At 46.9% G+C, this 23,676-nt stretch overlaps 2 protein-coding genes across 3 annotated transcripts; both read left to right on the top strand.

The window, feature by feature from the left end:
• The first annotated feature begins 648 nt into the window (after positions 1-648).
• On the top strand, positions 649-11,177 carry Tut1 (terminal uridylyl transferase 1, U6 snRNA-specific). 2 transcript variants are annotated; one of them, XM_032891538.1, is made up of 9 exons: positions 649-797; positions 1,951-2,141; positions 5,346-5,661; positions 5,989-6,089; positions 6,931-7,403; positions 9,060-9,169; positions 9,303-9,413; positions 9,569-9,661; positions 10,006-11,177. In XM_032891538.1, exons 1-9 carry the CDS (start codon positions 716-718, stop codon positions 11,127-11,129), a joined length of 2,601 nt encoding a protein of 866 aa, XP_032747429.1. In that variant the 5' UTR covers positions 649-715; the 3' UTR covers positions 11,130-11,177. The 2 variants fall into 2 exon arrangements, with proteins under 2 accessions (XP_032747429.1, XP_032747430.1); XM_032891539.1 differs by lacking the exon at positions 1,951-2,141.
• A 787-nt stretch (positions 11,178-11,964) lies between these two features.
• Positions 11,965-22,793, top strand: Eef1g (eukaryotic translation elongation factor 1 gamma). Its single transcript, XM_032891540.1, has 10 exons — positions 11,965-12,139; positions 13,140-13,298; positions 14,225-14,288; positions 14,426-14,568; positions 14,908-15,051; positions 17,369-17,498; positions 17,770-17,974; positions 21,920-22,092; positions 22,184-22,308; positions 22,551-22,793. The coding sequence occupies exons 1-10, from the start codon at positions 12,128-12,130 to the stop codon at positions 22,707-22,709; spliced, it is 1,314 nt and encodes a 437-aa protein (XP_032747431.1). The 5' UTR covers positions 11,965-12,127; the 3' UTR covers positions 22,710-22,793.
• Positions 22,794-23,676: the final 883 nt, after the last annotated feature.

The raw sequence follows: 23,676 nt of genomic DNA, 5'->3' as shown, positions 1-23,676 counted from the left end.
CCTCCTTGAATGAATGTGTTTCTCTCTTGTCACTGTATTCTGTTCTTCATTGTACTGCCTTGAAATGGGCCTCGTTAATATACTTCATTCAAACTACATCTGTGCAAGAAACTGGCAGACTGAGGTCGTAGCCATCTGTGGTTGCCCTCATTGAATCCAGCTGATGGGGGTGGGAGGGACAGGGACAGACAGCGCGGAGAACATTTGTCTTGCAGAAGGATCGGGCTTCAGAGAAAGGAACTGACCTGAGGATGTGGGAGTCCCTGAGCTCCACAAGGCAAAGGGTTGGAAACACCCACCCTCTGCTTCTATTAGCAGGGTAAAATAAGAGATTGAGGGGGCAGTTGTGTGAAAAGAAGGTACAGATCGCCCGCCAACACTTGGCAAAGGAGGACCTCTGCTGTCAAGAAGCAAGCGCGCCTTTGTGGTTGCTTAATGAATATTCACGATTCTTCGGGCCAATCAACGCTGGAGTGAAACGAAGCACTAATTGTAGGCCAATAAGCAAAGTCGAGGGGCGGCTTTTCCTGGAAGAGTTTTAGAACTGGAACTCTCAACCCTAAGAAAGAGGTTTCTGGAGGAATACGGTAGCGTAGGACATAACGTCACTTCCTACTGCATTGACGGAAGTTACTTCCCGGCACGTTACAATTTTTACTTGTGTGTTCCGGTGCTTGCGGAATAGGTTGTAGGCGGTCCCTACCGGAGAGTGGCTATGGCGGCGGTGGATTCGGATGTTGTATCGCTGCCGCGTGGCCGCTTTCGCTGCTGCCTCTGCGATGTTACTACAGCCAACCGTAAGCGGTGGCTAGTGAGGGGGGCGGGTGCTAGTGAAAGTTAGGGTTATTTAGGTTTGTTTGTTTTTGTTTTTTTTGCTGGCGTTAGGGTCAAACACCTATTTTCACTCAGCATATCCCAGGGTACCGGAGAGGGGGGAAAATCTGACCTGTCGTTCCCACTATGGAGAATCTCCAAAATGAAAGTTTCATTATTCCCTTTAAAATCATCTACTGGTCATCCTTTTTCTGTTTCTGGTACTTTGCTGGTCTCCAGAGTAGGGAAGGGGATTTAGGAACTCATTGCCTGGCCTGAGGTAGTTTCAGTACACCAGGTTATGTTTACAGAACTGAGGCATCACAGAAAGCAGTAATTAAATCGGAGACTCCCTAGTGGAAGATTTCTCCAGAAGTGAGATGAGTGAAACAGCGTGGCCTGAATGAGTGCCGGAGGTGCCAGTGAGGAACGAGGTTTGGAAGGTGGACTAGATCATTCTGTGACATTGTAAGCAGCTCAGTGACACATCAGATCCTACTTTTTATGTCTGTAATTGTGATCTCCCCTAAACAGGACCTTCTGGTGTTTTCTTTGTGAATCACTCTCCTCATCACCTCAAACAACTCTGCTCATTAGAGCAAGTCAGCAACTTAGGAGCCTTCTTTGTTCACATTACATACTTCCATGGCATCAAGGAGCTGACAAAATAATACTAATAGCTAATTTTCTACACTTAGCAGAAGGCTGTATGTGAATGATGCCTATGTGTTAGGTATTACCATTTCTAACATATATCTGAGAAAAACCATACATTTGGAATACCTACTTTTTATTCCTGAGAATTATTCAGGACCCTAATTTATTTAGTTCTTCTATATTTGGCCTTGGACAAGGTACTTGTTATTTCTACAATGTACAGATGTCGCTCAACTTAATGCTTATCGATAGCTTAAGAACTACCTGCACTCTAGCCCTTTCTCACTGAGACCACTTTGAGAACACAGTGTAGAAAAAGGGAAAGAATATCAAATGTGGAAGGCGTTACAACTCTGTTCCAGTATCACCCTTTGTCTGTCTTTGAAGGAACAGAAGATTTCCATATATAGGGAGCAGAGCAAGAGAACAGGTACAGGAAGAGATACTTTATATGTTTATATCTGACAATTATCTCTGCAGGACCCAGCCTAGATGCCCACTTGAAAGGCCGGAAGCACCGGGATCTGGTACAACTACGAGCTACCAGAAAGGCCCAGGGACTTCGAAGTGTGTTTGTCAGTGGCTTTCCCAGGGATGTAGGCTCTGCTCAGCTCTCTGAATACTTCCAGACATTTGGCCCTGTGGCCAATATTGTCATGGACAAGGACAAGGTAGAGTGAATGGCTCTGGGATTAATGTGTCAGACAGGTTTGCTTCATATGCAGAGAGAAACCAGCAGTCCGTTTTGGCTTGTCCTTGGTAGACATTTCAGAACATTGAGTAGCTTCAGTTTTGTGAGCTTCTGACATCTCCACTCTTTGGATGTTCATTCACGAGTATTAATTATGGGGAGCTTGTTTACCAAACATGTATGTATGTATCAGGGCACTTACCATGTAACTATGGGTTTTGCCATGTAACTGGTTGGCTGGGAACTTGCTATCTAGACCAGGCTGGCCTTGAATTCAGAGATTTACCTGCTCTGCCTCCTTGGTTCTGGAATTAAAGGCATTTGCCCTCTCAGTGGTATCAGTTTCTTTCTCTTCATCTGAATGTCTTTATGCTGACACTACAGTCCTTATTACTTTGCAGAGTGCCTCTTTATAGAAACAGATGACATAAATGAACTTGTATTTTACCCACAAGCAGCCATATTTGCCTTGCTCCTGCTGTTTTACCATATATATAATATATATGTTATATAATATACACACACACACCTATATATATACACACACACATATATATATTATATAATATTATATAATCCTAGGTAGTAAGTTTCTTGAAGACAGGGCTTATTATTAGAGTATGTGTGTTTTATATTAGCAATAGCAGGTAGGTTTTTCTTTTTTTTTAATTATGTTTTGGTGCTAAGGCTTAAAAAAATTCCAAGGTTTTATGCACACAACTCTATCAGTGAGCTGCATTTTGAGCCTAACATATATTCTTTTATAATATGTGTGCACATGCATGGTCAATGGTGTAAATATGGGGGTCCGAGAACAACGTTTGGGATTCTGTTGTCATATTAGTGTTCAGGGGATTGAAATCAAGGTCAGGTTTGGAGGAAAGCACTTTACCCCGACATGAATTATTATTATTATTTTAATGTTTGTGTGGGGGTGTCAGTATGTGGCCATGTGTATGTGTATGCCAGAAGAGGACTTTGGACTGTATGGAACTGGAGTTACAGGTGGTTGCAAACTACTGTTTGATATGAGTGTTGGGAACTGAATTCCAGTCCCTCGAAAGAGCACCAACTATTTTTTGTTTGTTTGTTTTGTTTTTTTTTTTTTTTTTGGTTCTTTTTTTCGGAGCTGGGGACCGAACCCAGGGCCTTGCGCTTCCTAGGCAAGCACTCTACCACTGAGCTAAATCCCCAACCCCTTGTTTTGTTTTTAAAGATTTATTTATTCTATGTAAGTATGCTGTAGCTGACTTCATACACACCAGAAGAGGGCATCAAATCCCATTACAGATGATTGAGAGCCACCATGTAGATGCTGGGATTTGAACTCAGGACCTCTGGAAGAGCAATCAGTGCTCTTAACCACTAAGCCATCGCTCCAGCCCCACACCAAGTGTTCTTAATCAGTGAGTGATTTCTCTAGAATTCCACATAGGAACCCTCGCTACCATGACCTTTTTTTTCTTTTTTCAGAGCTGGGGACCGAACCCAGGGCCTTGCGCTTGCTAGGCCCCTGCCATGGATTCTTATTGTTAAAAGAGTCAGCTAGAAAAAATTATACTTTGATTTTTGGTTTTTTTGAGAGTAAAAGTTTCCATGTCTCTTTGGCTGGACTCAAACTTGTTATGTAGTTGAAGCTGGCCTTGAGCTCCTGATCTTTCTGCCAACTCCTCTCCTTTTAAAAAGATTTTGGTTTGTTTTTTGTTTGTTTGTTTTCTTTTTTTTCAAGAAAGGTTTCTCTATATAGCCCTTGGCTGTCCTGGACTGACTGACTCTGTAGGCAGAGCTCATCTTGACCTCGCAGAGCTCCACCTGCCTCTGCTTCCCAAGTGCTGGGACTAAAGGTGTGTGCCACCGTCCCCCAGCTTTACTGGCTTTCTTTTGAGACAGTCTCTCTCTCTCTAGCCCTGGGGCTGTCTTGGAACTTGATAGGTAGACCAGCCTGGCCTCACACTCACAGAGATCTGTGTAACATAGCCTCCCAACTGGGATTAAAGGCGTGTACCACTGAGCCTGGCAAGGTTTTGTTTTTGTTTTAACTTATGTATATGTGTTAGTGCGCGTGCGTGTGTGAAGTTGTGCACGAGTGCCTTTAACTCTAGAAGCCAGCATCAGATTCCCTAGAGCTGGAGTTACGGGTGGTTGTGAACCAATTAACCTGGGTATTGGGAACCAAACTTATAACTTTTTTTTTTTAAGATTTATTTATTACATATGAATACACTGCAGCTGTCTTCAGACACTGCAGAAGAGGGCATCAGGTCCCATTACAGATGGTTGTGAGCCACCATGTGGTTGCTGGGATTTGAACTCAGGACCTCTGGAAGAGCAGTCAGTGCTCTTAACCTCTGAGCCATCTCCCAACCCAAACCTGTAACTGTTAAGCCATCTTTCTAACTCCTTTAGTTTTTTAAAATTGCATTTTAATTAAAAAAAAAAAGATCTATGTGTATGAGTTTTACCCTACATGTTTGTGGGTGCCTGGTGCCTTTGAAGGTTAGAAGAGGGTTTTGTATCCCCTAGAACTAAAGTAACTGATGATTGTGACCTGCCATGGAGGTGCTGGGACCCAAACCCAGGTCCTTTGAAAGAGCAGTCAGTGCTCTTAACCTCTGAGCCATCATCAGTCCAGCTCTTTGGTTACATTTTATTTGTTTTGTGTGTCTGTATGGTAGGTGAGCAGGGGACATGCATGGTACATGTAGAAGTCGGAGGATAGCTTTCAGTGGTCATGGTACATGTAGAAGTCGGAGGATAATAATCCGTTGTATTTTACCAGGAGTCCCAGGGAGCTAAAATTCAGATCATTAGGCTAGGGAGCAAATACCTTTATCGCCTGGGCCATCCCACCAGGCCCTGTCTCTATCTCCTGAGTCTGGGCTTACAGGCATGTACCACCAAGCATGGCTTGATGGGTCTTGTTTTAACCTGTGAAATTAAGTTATTGTGAAGCGTAGAAGGCAATAGATGGAATTTTAATTAACAACCTGGGATAAAATGTATGGGGTAAGGGTGAAGCCTATTCATCTAACTGAGTAAGTGCCCTCTTACAAAAACAAGTAAATATTCCCAGTATATGGGCTGGTTCCCATTTCAAAGATTCTCGTCCACTGGTCCACTGTTCAAACATATGCGTGGGTTCTTGACTGCCACGCCATCATCTTTGTCTCTCGTGGTTTTCCAGGGGGTGTTTGCCATTGTGGAGATGGGAGACATCAGTGCTCGGGAGGCTGTCTTATCTCAGCCCAAGCACAGCCTTGGGGGACACGCACTGCGTGTCCGGCCAAGGGAGCAGAAGGAGTTCCAGAGCCCAGCTTCCAAGTCTCCCAAAGGAGTGGACTCAAATAGTCACCAGCTGGCCCAAGCACTGGCTGAGGCCACAGATGTGGGGGCACAGATGGTGAAGCTTGTGGAACTGAGGGAGTTGTCTGAGGCTGAGCGGCAGCTTCGGACCCTTGTTGTGGCCCTGATGCAGGAGGTCTTCACAGAGTTCTTCCCTGGTGAGTGTCCTGCTCTAACTCTGAGCTCTCTCTCACACCTCTGTCAGTCTCCTCATCCCCCATTTTAAAGCCCCAATCCTGCGTTTCATTTGCTTGCTCTTCTTTGTACTTCAGCATGTTCTTGACCGAGACCTCCCTGCCTTTTTACCCTTCTTTATTATATGTGCACACAAGTGACACACATGCTTTTGCAGGGTAGAGTTTTTTAGGAGTTGGTTCTCTCCTACTGCATGGGTCCTGGGGATCAGACAGCTTATCAGACCTTTACCTTTTAAGCCATCTTGCCAGTCCCCTAATATCTTTTGATCTTTACTCTTTGCTACCTAGGCTGTGTGGTCCATCCTTTTGGCTCTTCTGTCAATAGCTTTGACGTTCATGGCTGTGATCTCGACCTCTTCTTGGACTTGGGAGATATGGAAGAGCCCCAGGTGAGTGAGTAGGGGAGTATGCAGTTACGTGATGTGAGGCAAACCTACACTCTGATGTTTTAGTTTCACGAGTACATAATTGTTCTTAGCCAGAGGCCTTACTGTAATTGTGAGAATGTGGATATGGATGGATATGCATTAGATACAGTAAAGTGAGTTGGCATGGGATAGGTAACAGTGTCATAGCAAGATAAGACATTTCAAAAGTCTTTGTGACTGGTTTTGTTTTTATTTATTATATATGAACACACTGTAGCTGTCTTCAGATACACCAGAAGAGGGCATCAGATCTCATTACAGATGGCTGTGAGCCACCATGTGGTTGCTGGGAATTGAACTCAGCACCTCTGGAAGAGCAGTCAGTGCTCTTAACCACTGAGCTATCTCTCCAGCTCCTGGTTTTGTTTTTAAAAGATTTATTTATTTTATGTATATGTGTACACTGTAGCTGTCTTCAGACACACCAGAAGAGGGCATCAGATCCCATTACAGATGGTTGTGAGCCACCATGTGGTTGCTGGGAATTGAACTCAGCACCTCTGGAAGAGCAGTCAGTGCTCTTAACCACTGAGCTATCTCTCCAGCTCCTGGTTTTGTTTTTAAAAGATTTATTTATTTTATGTATATGTGTACACTGTAGCTGTCTTCAGACACACCAGAAGAGGGTATCAGATTCCACTGCAGAATGCTGGGATCCAAGGCATGCACCACCATTGCCTGGCTTCCGAGGACTGTTGAAAATGAGTTATGTAAATGAGTTATGTAAGGCTGCAGGGCAAAGCCTGTAGATTGGAGGAGGGGCAGGGGGAGGGATATTCACTCCCTTTTATCTCCACTACAGCCAGACCCACAGACTCCAAAGCTTCCAGAGGCTTCATCCTTGGACTCAACCCTTGCTTCTTCCCTGGATCCTCAAGTGCTGGCCTGCACCCCAGCTTCTCTAGACTCACTGTCTCCAACTTCTCTCCAAGATTCTGAAGCCCTGGACTTTGAAACCCCTTCTTCTCTGGCACCACAGACCCCAGACTCTGCTTTGGGCTCTGACACTGTCACCTCTCCCCAGTCCCTGCCTCCAGTTTCCCCACTGCAGGAGGACAGGGGAGAGGGGAAACAGAGGAAGGAGCTAGAATTAGCAGAAGCCTCAAAGGACGAGAAGGAGGAGGCAACAGCAGTGTTAGAGCTGGTAGGATCTATTCTCCGTGGCTGTGTCCCTGGAGTGTACCGAGTCCAAACTGTGCCCTCTGCCCGGCGTCCTGTGGTCAAGTTCTGTCATCGGCCTTCAGGTCTTCATGGAGACATCTCCCTCAGTAACCGGTACTTTCGTGTGGGGTTGAAGAAGGCTGGCTCTAAGGTCTTGGGTATGAGGAGGGGGTCCTGATGTGGAAGGGCTTATGCGTGCTGAATTGGGCATAAGCTGAATTTTTTGTTTCAGTCATGCTTTCTTCACGAATGTCACCTCCCACCTGGCTTCCATTTCAGTGTTGGTTTTTCTTTAGAGTTTGTGCGTTTGGGTCAGGGTCTTGCTCCATTCTCTAGACTGGCCTCTGATTCTCCTCCCTTGGCTTCCTGAGTCCTGGGGTTGCAGGCATGTGCGGCTATGCTCCATTCTGCAGTGCCGCTTTTCAGTCTTACTGTGTAGACCAGACTAACTGGGCTCGGAGGCCTGCGCCTCCTCAGTCGGGGTTAAGGGCAAAGGAAAGCGGGGTTGGGGATTTAGCTCAGCGGTAGAGCACTTGCCTAGCAAGCGCAAGGCCCTGGGTTCAGTCCCCAGCTCCGAGAAAAAAAAAAAAAAAAAAGAAAAAAAAAGAAAAAAAGGCAAAGGAAAGCGTTCAGTAGCTACATAAATCTAGGAACTGTCAGGTTAAAAGTGAACAGCTCTTTCCCTCGCTTCTTCCTCCTCTACTCCATGCTTTGTTTCTTTGTATATTAAGGTCTATGCAACCAAATGCCTTCTCTTGAACCCCATTAAATGAGGCCCCAAAGTATAACTGGGCCCCTGAACTCTCATTCATATGGCCTGCGGATCTCTTTCTGATCTGTATTATCCCTTTGCGTTGAATAAACTATTCTTTTTTTTTTTTTTTTTTTTCTTTTTTTTCGGAGCTGGGGACCGAACCCAGGGCCTTGCGCTTGCTAGGCAAGCGCTCTAACCACTGAGCTAAATCCCCAACCCCGAATAAACTATTCTTGCTACTTTGCTTCTTCCCCCAAAGGCTCAAAAAAAAAAAATAGTATTTTTTATTTCAAAAACATCTTTTTTTTAAAAAAAAAGATCTATTTATTTATTATATACACAGTGTTCTGCATATATAGCTGCATGTCAGAAGAGATGTCAGAAGAGGGCACCGGAGCTCATTACAGATGGTTGTGAGCCACCATGTGATTGCTAGGAATTGAACTCAGGACCTCTGGAAGAACAGTCAGTGCTCTTAACCACTGAGCCGTCTCTCCAGCCCTCAGAAACATCTTAAACCATGTATTTGTGTGTGCATCTCATCTTGAGTGTAGTTAGAGAACAACATGTGGGAATCCGTTCTCTTCCTTGTAACACAATTCCTAGGGATTGAACTGAGGGTGTCAGTCTTGGTGGCAGACTCTTATCCACCGAGCCATCTCACTGGTCCTGTGTCTTTGAGGCAGTGTCTCTATATTGCTATTCAATCTCCTAAGTGTTGGAATTACAGGCATGTGCTACCACACCTGGCTGTTGAGCAGTCCTATATAAATAAACAGCATGTTTTATGAATGGCAACTGTACAGGATGAGCATTTGGAATGTAGTATTGCCTAAGGTTCAGTTGATACGTACTCCCCTCTACCCCATCCCTAGGCTCAGGATATAACACAGGGCTTCATCAGTGCTGGGTAAAATGTCCTACCATTGAGCTATCCCTAGATCTCATTAACGTTCTTTCGCATACTCCCTCAAAAGACCATTATGTAACACCTTTGTTTAACGCCAATGTCTTAGGTTGGCCTTGTATAATTCCCGTTTCCTGAACCTATGCTCTGAGATGGATGGTCGAGTCCGGCCCCTTGTGTATACCTTACGCTGCTGGGCTCAGCATAATGGGCTGTCAGGTAAGAATGGGGACAGACTGGGCAGAGCTTGTGTCAGACAAAGGCTGGGATTTAGCAAGGAAAAAAAGAGGTGGGCACAGGAACCAGGGCTTGTAAATGCTTCTTCCTAACTGGAATTATTGCTGTTACTCAGGGGGCAGCCCCCTTCTCAATAACTACGCCTTGACGTTGTTAGTGATCTACTTCCTTCAGACCAGAGACCCTCCAGTGCTTCCTACTGTGGCCCAGCTTACGCAGAGATCAGGTACTGCAGAACAGCCTCTATTGTCACGACCTCAGCTTCTTCTCACCCCTTCACTCTCAGATGCCCTCCCCGGAATGAGATCTCAGCTACCACCTGTTTTTCCACCTGCCCAATCTTCCTGGCTCCAGGCTGACGGTCTCTTCTTACTGTCACAGGTGAAGGGGAGCAGGTAGAAGTTGATGGCTGGGACTGTAGCTTCCCTAAGGATGCCTCAAGACTGGAGCCCAGCACCAACGTAGAGCCTCTCAGTAAGTCTGGGGAACCTCGATGAAAACTGATAGTGATGATAGGCTCACGAATAGGGGACATAGATCATACTTGTTGTGTGCAAGCCATGGTCTTCCTATGGCTGCTGTTTTGTGGATGAAAAAACACTTATCTTGGGCAGGCATGTAAGAGGTGTATTCCCCAGTTTCACTGCTCTCTAGGGCAAGCAGAAGCATCTGGGGCAGGACATGGCTGAGGAACTGGGCTTCTCAGGATACTTCTGAAGCCTTGTGAAGGGAACAGAGTCCCACTCCCACTGAAGTAGCTGCAGGGATGTCCCAGTTAATGGCTTCCAGGTGACCCCTTTCTAATCTGCTTCCATCAGGTTCCCTGCTGGCCCAGTTCTTCTCCTGCGTGTCTTGCTGGGATCTTTCTGGCTCCCTGCTGTCCCTGCGGGAAGGTCAGGCACTGATGGTGGCAGGGGGCCTGCCTTCTGATCTCTGGGAAGGGCTGCGCCTTGGCCCCATGAATCTCCAGGACCCCTTTGATCTGAGTCACAATGTTGCAGCCAATGTGACCAGCCGCGTGGCTAAGCGTCTGCAGACCAGTTGTGGAGCAGCCGCCAGTTACTGCCGGAGTCTCCAGTACCAGCAGCGCTCCTCCCGGGGCCGGGACTGGGGACTGCTCCCACTATTGCAGCCCAGCTCCCCTAGCTCCCTGCTCTCTGCCAAGCTTATCCCCTTACCCTCTGCCCCCTTTCCACAGATCATTACAGCTTTGGTGAGTGTGTTAAGGGAAGCACTAGGATGCCATATAGAACAGGGAACCAAGAGACGACGGTCGGAAGGTGCCAGATCTAAAGACTCTCCCCTGGGAGGGGCAAACAAAAGACCAAGACTTGGTGGGCAAGAAAAGAGCTGTGAGGAAGGGAAAGAGGAGCCACGGGGATGTGCAGGGGACCACAGTGAAAATGAGGTAGAAGAAATGGTAATAGAATTGCGAGAGACACCTCAGGACTGGGCCTTGTTGCACTGTGGACCACCAGGGGAGTTGCCCCTGATGACTGCAAAGTGTCTAGACAAGACTGCTGAGCAGACTCCCATGGAACCCGAGGGGGCTGGAGACGGGTCCCCCGGTGAGGCGGAGGAGGAGGCTTCACACCCGTCATCAGTGAGTTGGCGCTGTGCCTTGTGGCACCAAATATGGCAGGGGAGGCGGCGTGCCCGGAGACGATTTCAGCAGCAAACCAAGGAAGAAGGCAGAGGAGGTCCCACTACCGGAGCAGAGTGGCTGGCAGTGGAAGCACGAGTAACCCAGGAACTGAAGGGACCAAAGAGTGAGCAGCAGAGGCTACAGGGGGAGCCCCTCCTCACCTTTGTGGCATCGGCCTCCCAAGCTGAGCAGACACTCACTGTGGCACCCCTCCAGGATCCCCAAGGCCTGTTCCCTGGTCTTCATCATTTTCTACAGGTTTTTATCCCTCAAGCACTTAAAAATCTCCTCAAGTGAGGAGCCAAGCCTTAAAAGCAATAAAGCTGCTAGTTTATTTCAAACAGACATTGGACAACTTCTGTTTTCTTCCTGGGAACACCTTTTCTCTCCGCCTTAGTGTAGCCTCTGGCCTGAGTACCCTAGAACAGTCCTATTAATTCTCCTTCAGAGCTCTCCTTCCCATTTCATAACACTTTCATAGTGATTGCCACCACCACGAGGCAAAGGCATTGATTTCTAATAAGGTTTGCCTATACAGGGTTTGTCCTGCTGCTCCAGTTGATGGGAACCACCACAAATTCGAGTTTAGGGTTTGTCTTTTCTATCTTTTTTCATGAAAGAGTTCAAATTGCTCATAAGTTAGATACAAGATTTTCAAATTTTGGTATGTGTAAATTACTGTATCAGAACTGGGCTGCCTTACCCGACCCTCTGGGGCGCAGCCAAGCCTGCGAGGCGCAGGCGACGTGGCAAGTGGTCCGCGTTGCTTTGCTGAAGTTTTAAAAGCACTGAGTTTAATCGGAGCAGACCTGCTTTCAGATGTTTTCGGCCCTGGGCCCCAGCTGAACAGACATCCCTTTATAGAAAAACCCAAGCAGGAACAAAATGAATTCAGTAAATTGTCACCCCTTCCTTGCAGCAGTTCCTATAGTCATAGGTTCCAGGTGCCAGCCGTGGAGGGGCGGTGCTTCCGCCAGGTTCTCACACTTTTCCCCTCCTTCGGCGAGCTCCGTCGCTTATCAGGCTTCCGATTGGTCGGCTACGCGGGCGGGGCAGGCTTGTCCACAGCTATACTACGCAGGCGCTCTCTCTTTGCGCTCCAGGCAGCGGCCCCACCCCTTACTTTTTCCAACTCAGCGCGGCAGGAGACGGAACTGTCGTGCGTACGCCTTTTATGCCGTCCTCGCTTTCCGGCCGCTGTTTCCACACGACTCAATCCTTTCCTCCCTTGTCTCCCTTGCGGCTTACTTTGCGGCAGCGCCGACAGCCCCACCCCCTTTCTCTGCGGAATCACCATGGCGGCTGGGGTAAGTTTGCCGGCTCCAGTGATTCGGGTCACCCTATCCGCCGCCATCCTTTACTTGGGTTGGGCCAGTCGGCGCCGGAAGAGTTTCAGACCCAAGCCGAGAGCCGATTTGGGGTCCACAGGCCATATGGTCGGAGAGCAGGGTTCCTAGGGCCTGGAGGGGAACTGAGGCTGGGGCTCGGAGGCCAGAGGTGGAACGTTCTGGGGTTGGGAAAAAGAGATGCCGGGTCTCCACTGTCTGGACCTTTAAAAAGTGTGTTTAGCCTCACTGCCATTTTGAGATGTGGTGGCTGAGCAGGTTGGTGGAACTTTTGCCATCTTTTTGTGGGTCAACAACGAGGACAGTGAAAAGGAGAAGGTCTTTGTGGGAAGGGGCGACTGGCACAGTTGGAGCTGACCTTCGGGGAGGTTTGAGAGCCCGAGGAATAAATGAGCAGTGAAATGAACCCATTCGGGCCCTGTAGGGAGACAGCTGGGAGCTCACTGCAGGACAGGACCAGAGGGATGTTAGTTCAAGACGTGCAAAGAAAGGCCTTTTAGGAAGAACAACTGATGAGCTTTAGAATTCAACGTGGCAATTCTAAGGGGAACTTTGAAACCTCTTGGTCTAGTGCGTGCTTTTGAAGTAGTACCATCCGGGAAGTAGTTAGACGCCGGGCCACCACGAATGAATGAATGAAACAAGGGTTCTGGTAGAGATGGGTGTGAATGTGTGCGTGTGTTTAGGCCGGTGGGAGTTGGATGGGACCAGAAGTTTTGAAGGGAAGAATGCTATAGAGATGTCCTTAAGAGAGGTCACATCTGTCGGTAAGCTTTATTTAGCAGCTGGTATGTTCTCCTTGGTATTTCAGAGGACTCTGATTACATAGGGCACACCCGGTTAATTTGGTTCACCGGGAATGAAACTAAGCTATTCACATTGGAATTGCCTGGATGTGTGCGTGGGGAGTGGCATTCAGGATTCTTTTGCTCAAGGCCATCCTTCACCCTTTATCTTGTAGACCCTGTACACATACCCTGAAAACTGGAGGGCCTTCAAGGCCCTCATCGCTGCTCAGTACAGCGGGGCTCAGATCCGCGTGCTCTCCGCACCACCCCACTTCCACTTCGGCCAAACCAACCGCACCCCCGAATTTCTCAGAAAATTTCCTGCGGGCAAGGTGAGTAGGAGAACAGCAGGAATCCCTAGAGTCCCATTATTCTGGAGATGGCCTCCGCAGTATATTTGTTTGTTTGTTTGTTTTCCTTAAAAATTTCATGGGGCCAGGGATGTAAGCTATGAAAGCCCCTGAACTTGACTGTCCAAAGAAAAAAAGTAATTTTGAAAGCTTCTGGTAATCCCAGTACTCTGGAGCCTGAGGCAGGAAGACTGTGAGGTGAACCTATACAGTATGTATTCTCCCTAAAGAAAGAGAATCATTGGAGGTGTGGGTATTTATGAAGGGATAGTCACAGCTGTTGAGTGACTGTCAAGAATTACAGACCTGCTGTATGTTTGTGGGATAGAAATTATTTTTACCAGGTGTTATCTGTACACCAATATTAAGTGTGTCTTGAGAGTTTCTTATCCTGAAGGGCTTGAGTAGAGCTAAATATCCTAAGTTAAACGTGGAGGAGGGCAGACGCTGAATCTGGACTGCACCTGCGCTTTGGGCGATAAAGCTGTGGGCTTGTCCGGATGGCATCTGTATCTGAATTTGTTTATTTTGGGGTGGGGTCTCAACTAGCCCTGGCTGGTTTCAGATAAGAGTTCTGGGATTAAGGGTATAGGGCACCGCGGTTCAGCCATGTTTGAATTCCAGCCATTGTGAATTCATATAAGGGATACTAAGTATTTTTCATTTCTGAGTTAAGATGTCGTGAGTTTGCATAGCAAGAGGTGTCTGTCTTAACATTATTTAGCATAGTTCAACCCCAAGAGTTGACTAGTGAGGAGTTGGGGATTTAGCTCAGTGGTAGAGCGCTTGCCTAGGAAGCGCAAGGCCCTGGGTTCAGTCCCCAGCTCCGAAAAAAAAAAAAAAAAAAGAGTTGACTAGCGAGAAATCCCTGTGTTTTACTTTTGTGTTTTTCACTACTTTCTCCCTAGGTTCCAGCCTTTGAGGGCGATGACGGATTCTGCGTATTTGAGAGCAATGCCATCGCCCATTACGGTAATTTGAGGGGATACAGGAGTGAGAGGGTCTGGGGATAAGGCTGCAGAAGTGGCTGCAGTGGACACGGTGGATTCAGAGATTGCACTGGTTTTGACGTGATCTCAAGTTCTAAGCTACATGTTCTCCCTTTGCAGTAAGCAATGAGGAGCTGCGGGGAAGTACGCCAGAGGCAGCAGCGCAAGTGGTGCAGTGGGTGAGCTTTGCTGACAGTGACATCGTCCCTCCAGCCAGCACCTGGGTGTTCCCCACCTTAGGCATCATGCACCACAACAAGCAGGTACGCTTCAGAACTTGGGGAGAGAAGCTGGGGCAGAGTTGGAGTCAGAGCCTACGTATTGGGGCTGGGAAGTAGGTGAAGGAAAAGATACCAGGAGTTGTGTGGGCAGTGCAAAGACTGAAGTGGTTACCCTCAGTATGGTGGAAATAAAGTCCTGCTGACCATGAAGAAACTTAGCACGAGATTCATTTCTGATAGATTTCAACTGACCCCAGAGTCTAATGATAACAGGGTGGGGGTTGAGTCAGTGCTGATGAAATGGCTTCTTTAGTTCTGTTGGTAGGTGGATATGAGGAAAGGGACTTGCTGTCCACTAAGTTTGAGTATTCAAAACAACAGGCCACTGAAAATGCCAAAGAGGAGGTGAAGCGAATCTTGGGGCTGCTGGACACTCATCTGAAGACACGGACTTTTCTGGTTGGTGAGAGAGTAACACTGGCCGACATCACGGTTGTCTGTACCCTATTGTGGCTCTATAAACAGGTAAGGTTTGTGTCCCATTTGACAGGGGTAGACCTGTACTGGGGTACCCGGTTCCACTTAGGACAGACCAGTTAATGGCTGTAGGAATCCCAGCATTGAGAACTGTGACTGTTTTCATCTTATTAAAGATGGGTGAAAGGCTGGATGTGGTGGCTTATACTTGTCATCCCAGCACTTGAGATGCTGAGACAGGAGGACTGCTCTGGTATAACTGTAGGCTGTATAGTGATATCAGAAATAAAAAGCCACATGGAAGCCGAGAGGGGCAAGGACGGTGACTCAGCAGCCTTTGGAGGCAGACTCAGGTCTGTGTCCTGGCTTCACTGCAGATGCAGTGGGACAGGAATCCTCAGAGCTCGGTTTATCTGTGACACATTCAAGGTGATATTCGGCTTAGACCTAGCTTTTCCAGCATTTTTGAGATTTCCGTTTATGTGCATTTGCATGTATGTGTGCACGCTGATCCCAAGGAGCTTGACTTGTGAGCTACTGTGGGGGCTGCGAATCAAACCAGGCAGCCATCTCCAACTATCCCCTGCCCCTTAATTTTTAAATATTCCTGATTCTCAGGCAGCAGCTCTGAACCCATTCTGGTTCAGAATTGTAGTCCAACGAGAACAAAAAAAGAGCTGTTGTTTACCGACCATGTGCCTCCCAGGGTCTTCAGTCCACACAGTGCTTCATGTCCACACACAGCTAGTGGGTGCTCAGGGATGATGACCATTACTGCAGAGCTTGCAGTCCCTGACTGGCTGGATCTGGGATCTGCCTCCATGGCAAGATTTACCCTCCTACCCTCTCCTGCTTTGGCAAAGTAAAAGGTGACGGGCTGGAGGGATGGTGAGTCATAGTTAGAAATGCTCGCTGCTCTCCAGAGGACTCCGGTGGATTCCCAGCACCCACATGATTCCTCACAACTCTAACTCCATTTCCAGAAGATCCGCTGCCCTGTCCGGCTCTCGTGAGCGCTAGGAATGCATGTGGTGCTTAGACAAACGCACAGGCGAGACACCTATATACATAAAAATTAGAAAATGAGATTTTTTTTAAGACGCTAGTGTGGGGCTGAAGCGATGGCTCGGCACTTTGAGTGCTTGCTTTGGCAGAGTTCTGTGTTCATTTCCCAGTACACAGTGGCAGCTCAGGGAGGAGCCGGTGTCTTGTGACTGCGCACAGACAACTTGAAAGGAAAGCACTAATAAACATACAGAGGGGATAGTAAGGTTTTCAGTGAAGGCTTGAAGGGCTGTTCTGTCTGCTGGGCATGTGCTGTGTTGCTGAGCTACTCTATCTGGTCTTGGGTTTGCTTGTGTCATTAATGCTATGGTTGCAGTGTGGAAAGAGAGTGGAGCCCAGTGATTTACCCAGCGTGCTCTATGTTCCATTAGCATCACACATGAGGTGTCTTTTTTTTTTTTTTTTTTTTTTTGGAGGGTTATTTAGCAAAGTGAGTGTAGTGGTCACCCCACTCGACCCCATTTGGGTGCTGGGTTGGAGCGCAGTGTCATGTGGATGCTGGGTCACATTCTACTACTGAGCTAGATTCCTAGCCTGGTGCTCCTACATGGGCTCTATTACAGCCTTTTCAACCTTGTTTGTTTGTTTTTTATTTTTTGAGACAAGGTTTCTCTGTAGACCAGACCAGGCTACCCCTAAAACTCAGATCTGCCTTGCCCTTCCAAGTGCTGGAATTAGACATGAGACACCATGCCTGCCTTAACTTTTCAACTATTGTTGAAAATTTTATTGGCATGAAATTTTAAAAATTAAGAGTAGATGAAAGAGCAAAATATTAAAATATTAAGTAGCATAATGGTGCATGAAGGAGTGGGAACAGCCATCCTTTTAGACTGAGCTGTAAAGACAGTGGAGAAAGCTGCTGTAATCCCAGCACAGCAGGATGGAGACAAGGAAAACAAAAACAGGAGACTGGAGAGATGGCTCAGCAGTTAAGTGGTTGAGGGCACTGGGTTAAGGGCTCTGGCCACTCTTCAGAGGACCAGGGTCTAATTACCAGCACCCATGTAATGGCTCACAGTCATCTGCAACTTCAGTTCCAAGGGATCCTAACACTGTCTTGTGGCCTCAGGGAACACTGCACATATGTTCTGTACACGTAAATGTAGGCAGAACACTCATACACATAAAAACAACGCACGTTTTGAAAAGGAAGGAGTCCTCCAGGAGTGTACTCATTTCAGGTTCTGATATCAGGGCCTGGAGAGGAAAGTGGACCTGAGGTAAGGGCCTTGTGCTCTGGTTTGAATCTGTTCGTGGCCTTTCCATTGTTGATTTTCTTTGTGTTCCGTCCTGGCAGGTCTTAGAGCCTTCTTTTCGCCAGGCCTTCCCCAATACCAACCGATGGTTCCTTACCTGCATTAACCAGCCCCAGTTCAGGGCCATCTTGGGGGAGGTGAAGCTGTGTGAAAAGATGGCTCAGTTTGATGGTAAGTCTGAAGACTGGGCACGCGTAGGGCCAGGGTCCAGTTCGCTCCTGTCGACCGAATGGTTTGTGTGGCCTTTGGCTTGTTTGTTCACCCACAGAACATAGCGTGTCGCACAGTAACTGACCTTACATTAAGATGCAGTGCTGTGTGATGTGTGCTTTGCTCCTGGAGGGTGTTTGGTTGTCCGAGCCATCACTTTCCCTGCTTGCTGCCTGGTTTGCGGGGGGGAAAGAAAGAGGCTGCATATTTCCTTTCCTCCCTCCTTTACAAGCTAAGAAGTTCGCAGAGAGCCAGCCAAAAAAGGATACCCCGAGGAAAGAAAAGGGCTCACGAGAAGAGAAGCAGAAGCCCCAGACTGAGCGGAAAGAGGAAAAAAAGGCAGCTGCCCCAGCTCCCGAGGAAGAGATGGATGAGTGTGAGCAGGCACTGGCTGCTGAGCCCAAGGCCAAGGACCCTTTCGCTCACCTGCCCAAGAGGTAAACATGGCGGAGGTGCTGTCAACCTTCGTTCTCACACACGTCTAGGGCTGCAGCTTCAGGCTGCTGAAATACTGGTGGTGCAAGTGCAGTCCAGGTCTCATGCAGTCCAGGTCTGGTTCAGAGGCTGTGAGGTGGAGGGTGACCTTGAGTTTCTGACTGGTTATCTTGCCTACCTAAAGGCATGTACCGATAGGGAAGTACCGCTTTGGTTTGTTTTGGTTTGTTTGTTTGTTTTCCAGACAGGGTTTTTCTGTGTATCCCTGGCTGTCCGGAAACTCACTCTGTAGACCAGGCTGGCCTAACTCTCAGATCCATCCCTGCCTCTTGTCCTGCATTAAAGGTGTGTGTCACCACTGCCTGGCTCCCCTTTGGTTTTTTTTTTTTTTTTTTTTTTTTTTTTTTTTTTAAGACGGGGTATCACTGTAACTGGTTGACCTGGAACTCTGCATAGACCAAGCTGGTCTCAGAGATCCCCTACCCCTGCCCCTCAAATCTTGGAATGCACCCTGCTGGAAGTTCCTTTTATTTGTTTGTATGACTTTGAGCCCTGGGTGTAGGTGTAGAGGCTAGAGGTCAACTGAGATGTCTTCCTATATGCTTTCCTCCTCTATTTTTCCTTTGAAATCTCATTGAATCTAGAGCGTGCTGTTTCTGCTGGACTGGCTGCTAGCACCCAGGATCCACTTACGTCTAGCCCTCCACTCTAGCTCTGCGGACTAACATGTTAGCCACTGTGTACAGCTTTTGTGTAAGCACTGAGGAGCTGAATTCAGTTCCTCATGCTTGCATAGTAAGCACTTTACACACTGAACCATGTTTTCAGCTTCTTGGGATTTTTTTTCTAACAGAAGGCAAAAAAAAATCTAGCGTATCTAATATATGCTGTTGTAATGGAGACACTTTTTATACACAGTAAGTTGGTTTATATTATGGACAGGAAATAAAGAGAAAACAAAATCTTTGAACATCTTTGCTGCTCCTTCTGCCTTTTCTCCTTACAAATATTTTATTTTTAAATTTATGTGTCAGTGTGTCTGTTCTTGCCAGCCATAGAGATGCAGCATACATGTGTATGGAAGTCAGGACAATTTGAATGAGGTCAGTTGTCTCATCGTGGGGATCAAAGTCAGGTCATTAGGCATCTTGACCCACACTGAACCATCTTATGTACCTTTGATGGTGGTTTTTAATGTCTATTTTTTTTTTTGTGTTACAATGATAAAGTTTTTTCGTTAGGACTTTTGTTTGCTGTTGATTGGTTTGTGGGAGTTGTTGTTTGTTTGTTTGTTTTTCTTTTTAAAGATTTATTTATTATATATAAATACACTGTAGCACTAGAAGAGGGCATCAGCTCTCATTACAGATGGTTGTGAGCCACCATGTGGTTGCTGGGAATTGAACTCGACCTCTGGAAGCGCAGCCGGGGCTCTTAACCTCTGAGCCATCTCTCTAGACCTGGGTTGTTTTGTGGACAGATTCTAATGTATCAAAGATTGGTCTCAACTGTATAGCTAAGAGTGACCTTAACTCCTGAGCTTCCTTGTCTCGGTCCCAGGTTCTAGATTTCTGACATGAGCTGCCACAATTCCCTTCCCTTATGACAGCTGTGGCTGTCCTGAAATTCAGATTTGCCTGCTTCTGCCTTCTGAGTGCTGGGATTAAAGAAGTGTGCTACCATATTTTATCAACATCCCTTAGGCTTTTTTTAATGTCAAAATTGAAACCAGCAATTTAACTGTGACTTGTTCAAGGTTTCATTCTGGTCGCGTTTATTGTTTTGTGGTTTTAGAGAGTGTAGGGAGTTGCAGTTGGGGCTCACGTATGCTTAGGGACATAGGCAAAGTGCTATACAATCTAGTTACACCAAAGTTTGAGCTCTTTGGGGCAAGATCTTGTTATAGTCCCTGTGCTGAGATACAGACCATACTTGATCTGCATTATTTGAGGTAGGAGGAACTTGGAGTCTAAAGAAATTTCTAGGGCTGGAGAGAGGGCTCAGTGGTTAAGAGCACTGCCTGCTCTTCCAGAGGTCCTGAGTTCAAATCCCAGCCACCACATGGTGACTCACAACCATCTGTAATAAGATCTGATGTCCTCTTCTGGTGTGTCTGAAGACAGCTACAGTGTACTTATATTTAGTAAGTAAATAATTTTTTTTTTTAAAAAAAGTTTCTGGTCATACATTTTGGCTGGAAGGAGGAGGATTTGAGGCTTTCTGGTTCCTCAGATGACTTTCCTCCTGGACATTTGGAGACCAATTCGGGACCTGTGGTTAAAGGGCAGACTTCTGACTTTGCTATGAAGTAATCTTGGACAAGCTTTGCCATCTAACCTCAGCTGTGAAATGAGAGAAAGATAGCAATATAACTCAGGAGTTGTGAGAATGGGGTTAAACAACAGGATCCTTAAACTGTAGCTTTTGAGTCAGGGTCTTTTCTAAACCATCTGGCATTGGCCTTGGCATGTGTCTGAGGATGGTGACCTTGGACTCTGATCCTCTGTTGCTTCCCTCCCAGGCACTGAGTATGGCACATGCGTCACCTGCACTTGCAGCAGTGGTTATGCTAAGAATCTAACTGACTTTGTTTAGCAGTCGTGGTAGGTCGCAGCACAATCTTGCAGTACAGACTACTTAGCTGTGAAAGTTTCTTTTCACATAGCATCCCAGGCAGTTTTTGAGCCTATGATCCTTGTTACTCAGTTTCTCAAATGCTGGGATTATGCTCTACTACACCTAGTAAGAATTATTCCTAGTGCGTTGTAGTATTAAGTTGTTACACACAAAACTTAGTGACTCAAGGCTGCATCTATGGAAACACGAAGGAAAGGACATGAGAGAGTAGTTATCCCACTTACTGAGATTATAGGTTTTCTTCAGTGACCTTTTTTTAACAGTTTCTATAGATTTATTTTTATGTGTATGAGTGTTTTGTCTGCACGTTTGCATATGCACCAAGTGTGTGCATGCCTAATGCCTGAGGAGGTCAGGAGAGGGTAGAGGAGGTCAGGAGAGGATAGAGGGTAACATCCCCTGGAACTGGAGTTAAAGATGCTTGAGAACCAATTTATAATTGGAGAGAAAAAAAAGTAGGACCGGAGCCATGGGGACAGAACTCCTCCTGTGCCTGTGCTGGCTAGCTTTCTTGGCAGCTGACCTTGAATATCAGGTTATTTTGAAGATAACCTGGACCTAAGAGCTTTCCAGTATGCAAACTTGTTAATGGACAAAGAGGAACCAGAGGACTTAGGTGTAAAGATTTGAGGTGTCTGTCCTCTGCTTGCATTCTGGTTCCAGCCTATGGAAGGCCTGTGTGGTGGGAAGGTAGACTCTGGGTTTCAGACTTTGAGCATTGACTTGTGTCTCCTGGTGAAAGTCTTGGAGAGGCTAGAGAGAGAAAAACAGACTGCTTTGCTCTGAGCCACCACTTGGGGGCAGCAGCCAGCTGTCCTTACTGGGCTCACAGCATGCTTGAGTCTTGGTTTTCACAGGGTCTATAACAAGATCTTGTCTCAAAAAGCTAGGACTGGTGGTGTAACTAGAATGTCACACACTTTGTCTAAGCATGTGTGAACCTCCAAGTTTAATACCCAGTGCTCTAAAAAAAAATGTATAAAACCACAAAACAATAAACCTTGAACAAATCATAGTTAGAATGCTGGTTTCAGTTTTACAACATTAAAAGGCTTTGGCTCACCAGATGCTCTGTGTCGGTCTATGCATGTCAAGACATGTAGACAGAAATGTCTTAGCTCTTCATGTCACACCCCCTGTAGCCCCCCATTCTCTTCACTCATGCTATTATAAGTGTCGGTCACTGCATTGCATTACAGGGACCACTTCCTTCATACCAGGAACTAAATGAACACCACTGGCCTAGAACTGCTTTGCAATCTCAGTAGGACTTGCTTCTTATGGACTCCTGTGTTTTCTCTTTTCTTTAGTACCTTTGTGTTGGATGAGTTTAAGCGAAAGTACTCCAATGAGGACACCCTCTCTGTGGCGCTGCCATATTTTTGGGAGCATTTTGATAAGGATGGCTGGTCCCTGTGGTATGCTGAGTACCGCTTCCCTGAAGAGCTCACCCAGACCTTCATGAGCTGTAACCTCATCACTGGTGAGAAGAGGAGGGTGGATCTAGGAGGAAGAAGATCCAGGTGGTGGTGACATGATTCCAGAGACTAGCCAAGTCTCCCTTTCCCCTCCAGGGATGTTTCAGCGATTGGACAAACTGAGAAAGAATGCCTTTGCTAGTGTTATCCTGTTTGGAACCAACAACAGCAGCTCCATTTCTGGGGTTTGGGTCTTCCGAGGCCAAGATCTTGCCTTTCCGGTAAGGACGGTGCTGGGGGAGTGGGCTATAACATGGGAAACTAGGAGTCTTGAGCTGTGGCCAGTGAGTATGAAGGAAGAATTCCGGGTGTGAACACAGGAAATATGCTCGCATCAGTGCGAATCCTGGCATCTGCCATCATGTCTGAGCTAGAATTTGGAGAGAGATGGTGTCTCAGTGTCCAGTGTCTAACCACATGCTTCTGTGCTGTTTCGTTATTGGTTTTTTTTTTAAACCTTCAGCTGAGTCCAGATTGGCAGGTGGACTATGAGTCATATACATGGCGGAAACTGGATCCTGGTAGCGAGGAGGCCCAGACCCTCGTTCGAGAGTACTTTTCCTGGGAGGGGGCCTTCCAGCACGTTGGCAAAGCCGTCAATCAAGGCAAGATCTTCAAGTGAACATGTCTTGCCAGTCACCTAGCTGCCTGCACCTATCCTTCAAGGGAGATGGGGGTCATTAAAGGAAACTGAACATTGAACTTTTTCCTGTCCTGCCTCCTTTGTGACTGATGGCTTCCTCAAAGTTTTTGCTTATGCCTGAGACATCACTGTGGCAGGGCAGAAGTTTTCAGAAGAGCAGAAGTAGAGGCCTGGCCTCAGTTTTGTCTTTATTGCCCTGCTTCCTACAATGATGCTGTTCTAGCTGGGAAAGATGAGAAACACAGGGTGGTGGCATGGGCACAGTTAACCAATTCTCAGGAGCCGTGTTTCACACTAATCATTGAAGAAAGTGTCTGCTGACCACGCTGAGCTGAGGGGAGCTCACGGATGCACAGGCATTTCTATCACAGCTGCTGCTCTGTGTGGGTTGGGTTTCTGCTGTAACCGAATACGTAGTCCTTATGCTGGAGAACCTCATGTAAATGGTGCCGTATTTTCATAGGGCCTACATCTGTCCAGTGCAGTTAATTTCTCTACAGAATATGGTTAGATAGATAGGGAAGTCTCATTTCCTCATAGAAGCCTTGTAGGGTGGGTAGGTGAGTAGCTGGATGTCACTGTCCAGCTTAAATGCTGCAAACATTTTAGATGACCAGCCACTTGGGGCAGGCGCTGGCTTGTTAGTCCTTGCCTGGCTGTGGATCACTCCAGTCATTTCCTTTGTCTGTGGGCACGTACTGCATGATTGTCCAGGTACCCTGGAGGCCAGGGTAGGGCATTGGAGCCCCTGGAGCTGGAGTTACAGGGAGTTGTGAGCTGCCCAGTATAGGTGCTGGGAACCAAACTCAGGTCATCTGGAAGAGCAAGTGCTGTTAACTGCTGAGCCATCTTGTAGCCTTTAGAGTTCGTTTCTGAAACATTTCTTATTGTGTAGTCCAGGCTGGCTACAGGTTTAAGACTCTGCTTCAGCCTCTCCCAAGTGTTA

Source organism: Rattus rattus, chromosome 2 (assembly GCF_011064425.1).
Source record: "Rattus rattus isolate New Zealand chromosome 2, Rrattus_CSIRO_v1, whole genome shotgun sequence".
Lineage (NCBI taxonomy): Eukaryota > Metazoa > Chordata > Mammalia > Rodentia > Muridae > Rattus > Rattus rattus.
The sequence above is the reverse complement of the archived record's forward strand: the minus strand, read 5'-3'. Positions and strand labels throughout refer to the sequence as shown.

What these genes read in the sequence shown, in the direction of transcription:
- Eef1g (XM_032891540.1), top strand. An exon ending in GAAAATTTCCTGCGGGCAAG is followed by an intron (nt 13,299 to 14,224) that starts GTGAGTAGGAGA and finishes CTTTCTCCCTAG; the next exon opens with GTTCCAGCCTTTGAGGGCGA. An exon ending in GAGCTGTAACCTCATCACTG is followed by an intron (nt 22,093 to 22,183) that starts GTGAGAAGAGGA and finishes TTTCCCCTCCAG; the next exon opens with GGATGTTTCAGCGATTGGAC.
- Tut1 (XM_032891538.1), top strand. Translation starts at nt 716, where the DNA reads ATGGCGGCGGTGGATTCGGATGTTGTATCGCTGCCGCGTGGCCGCTTT. An exon ending in CTTCACAGAGTTCTTCCCTG is followed by an intron (nt 5,662 to 5,988) that starts GTGAGTGTCCTG and finishes TTTGCTACCTAG; the next exon opens with GCTGTGTGGTCCATCCTTTT. An exon ending in GACATCTCCCTCAGTAACCG is followed by an intron (nt 7,404 to 9,059) that starts GTACTTTCGTGT and finishes CCAATGTCTTAG; the next exon opens with GTTGGCCTTGTATAATTCCC.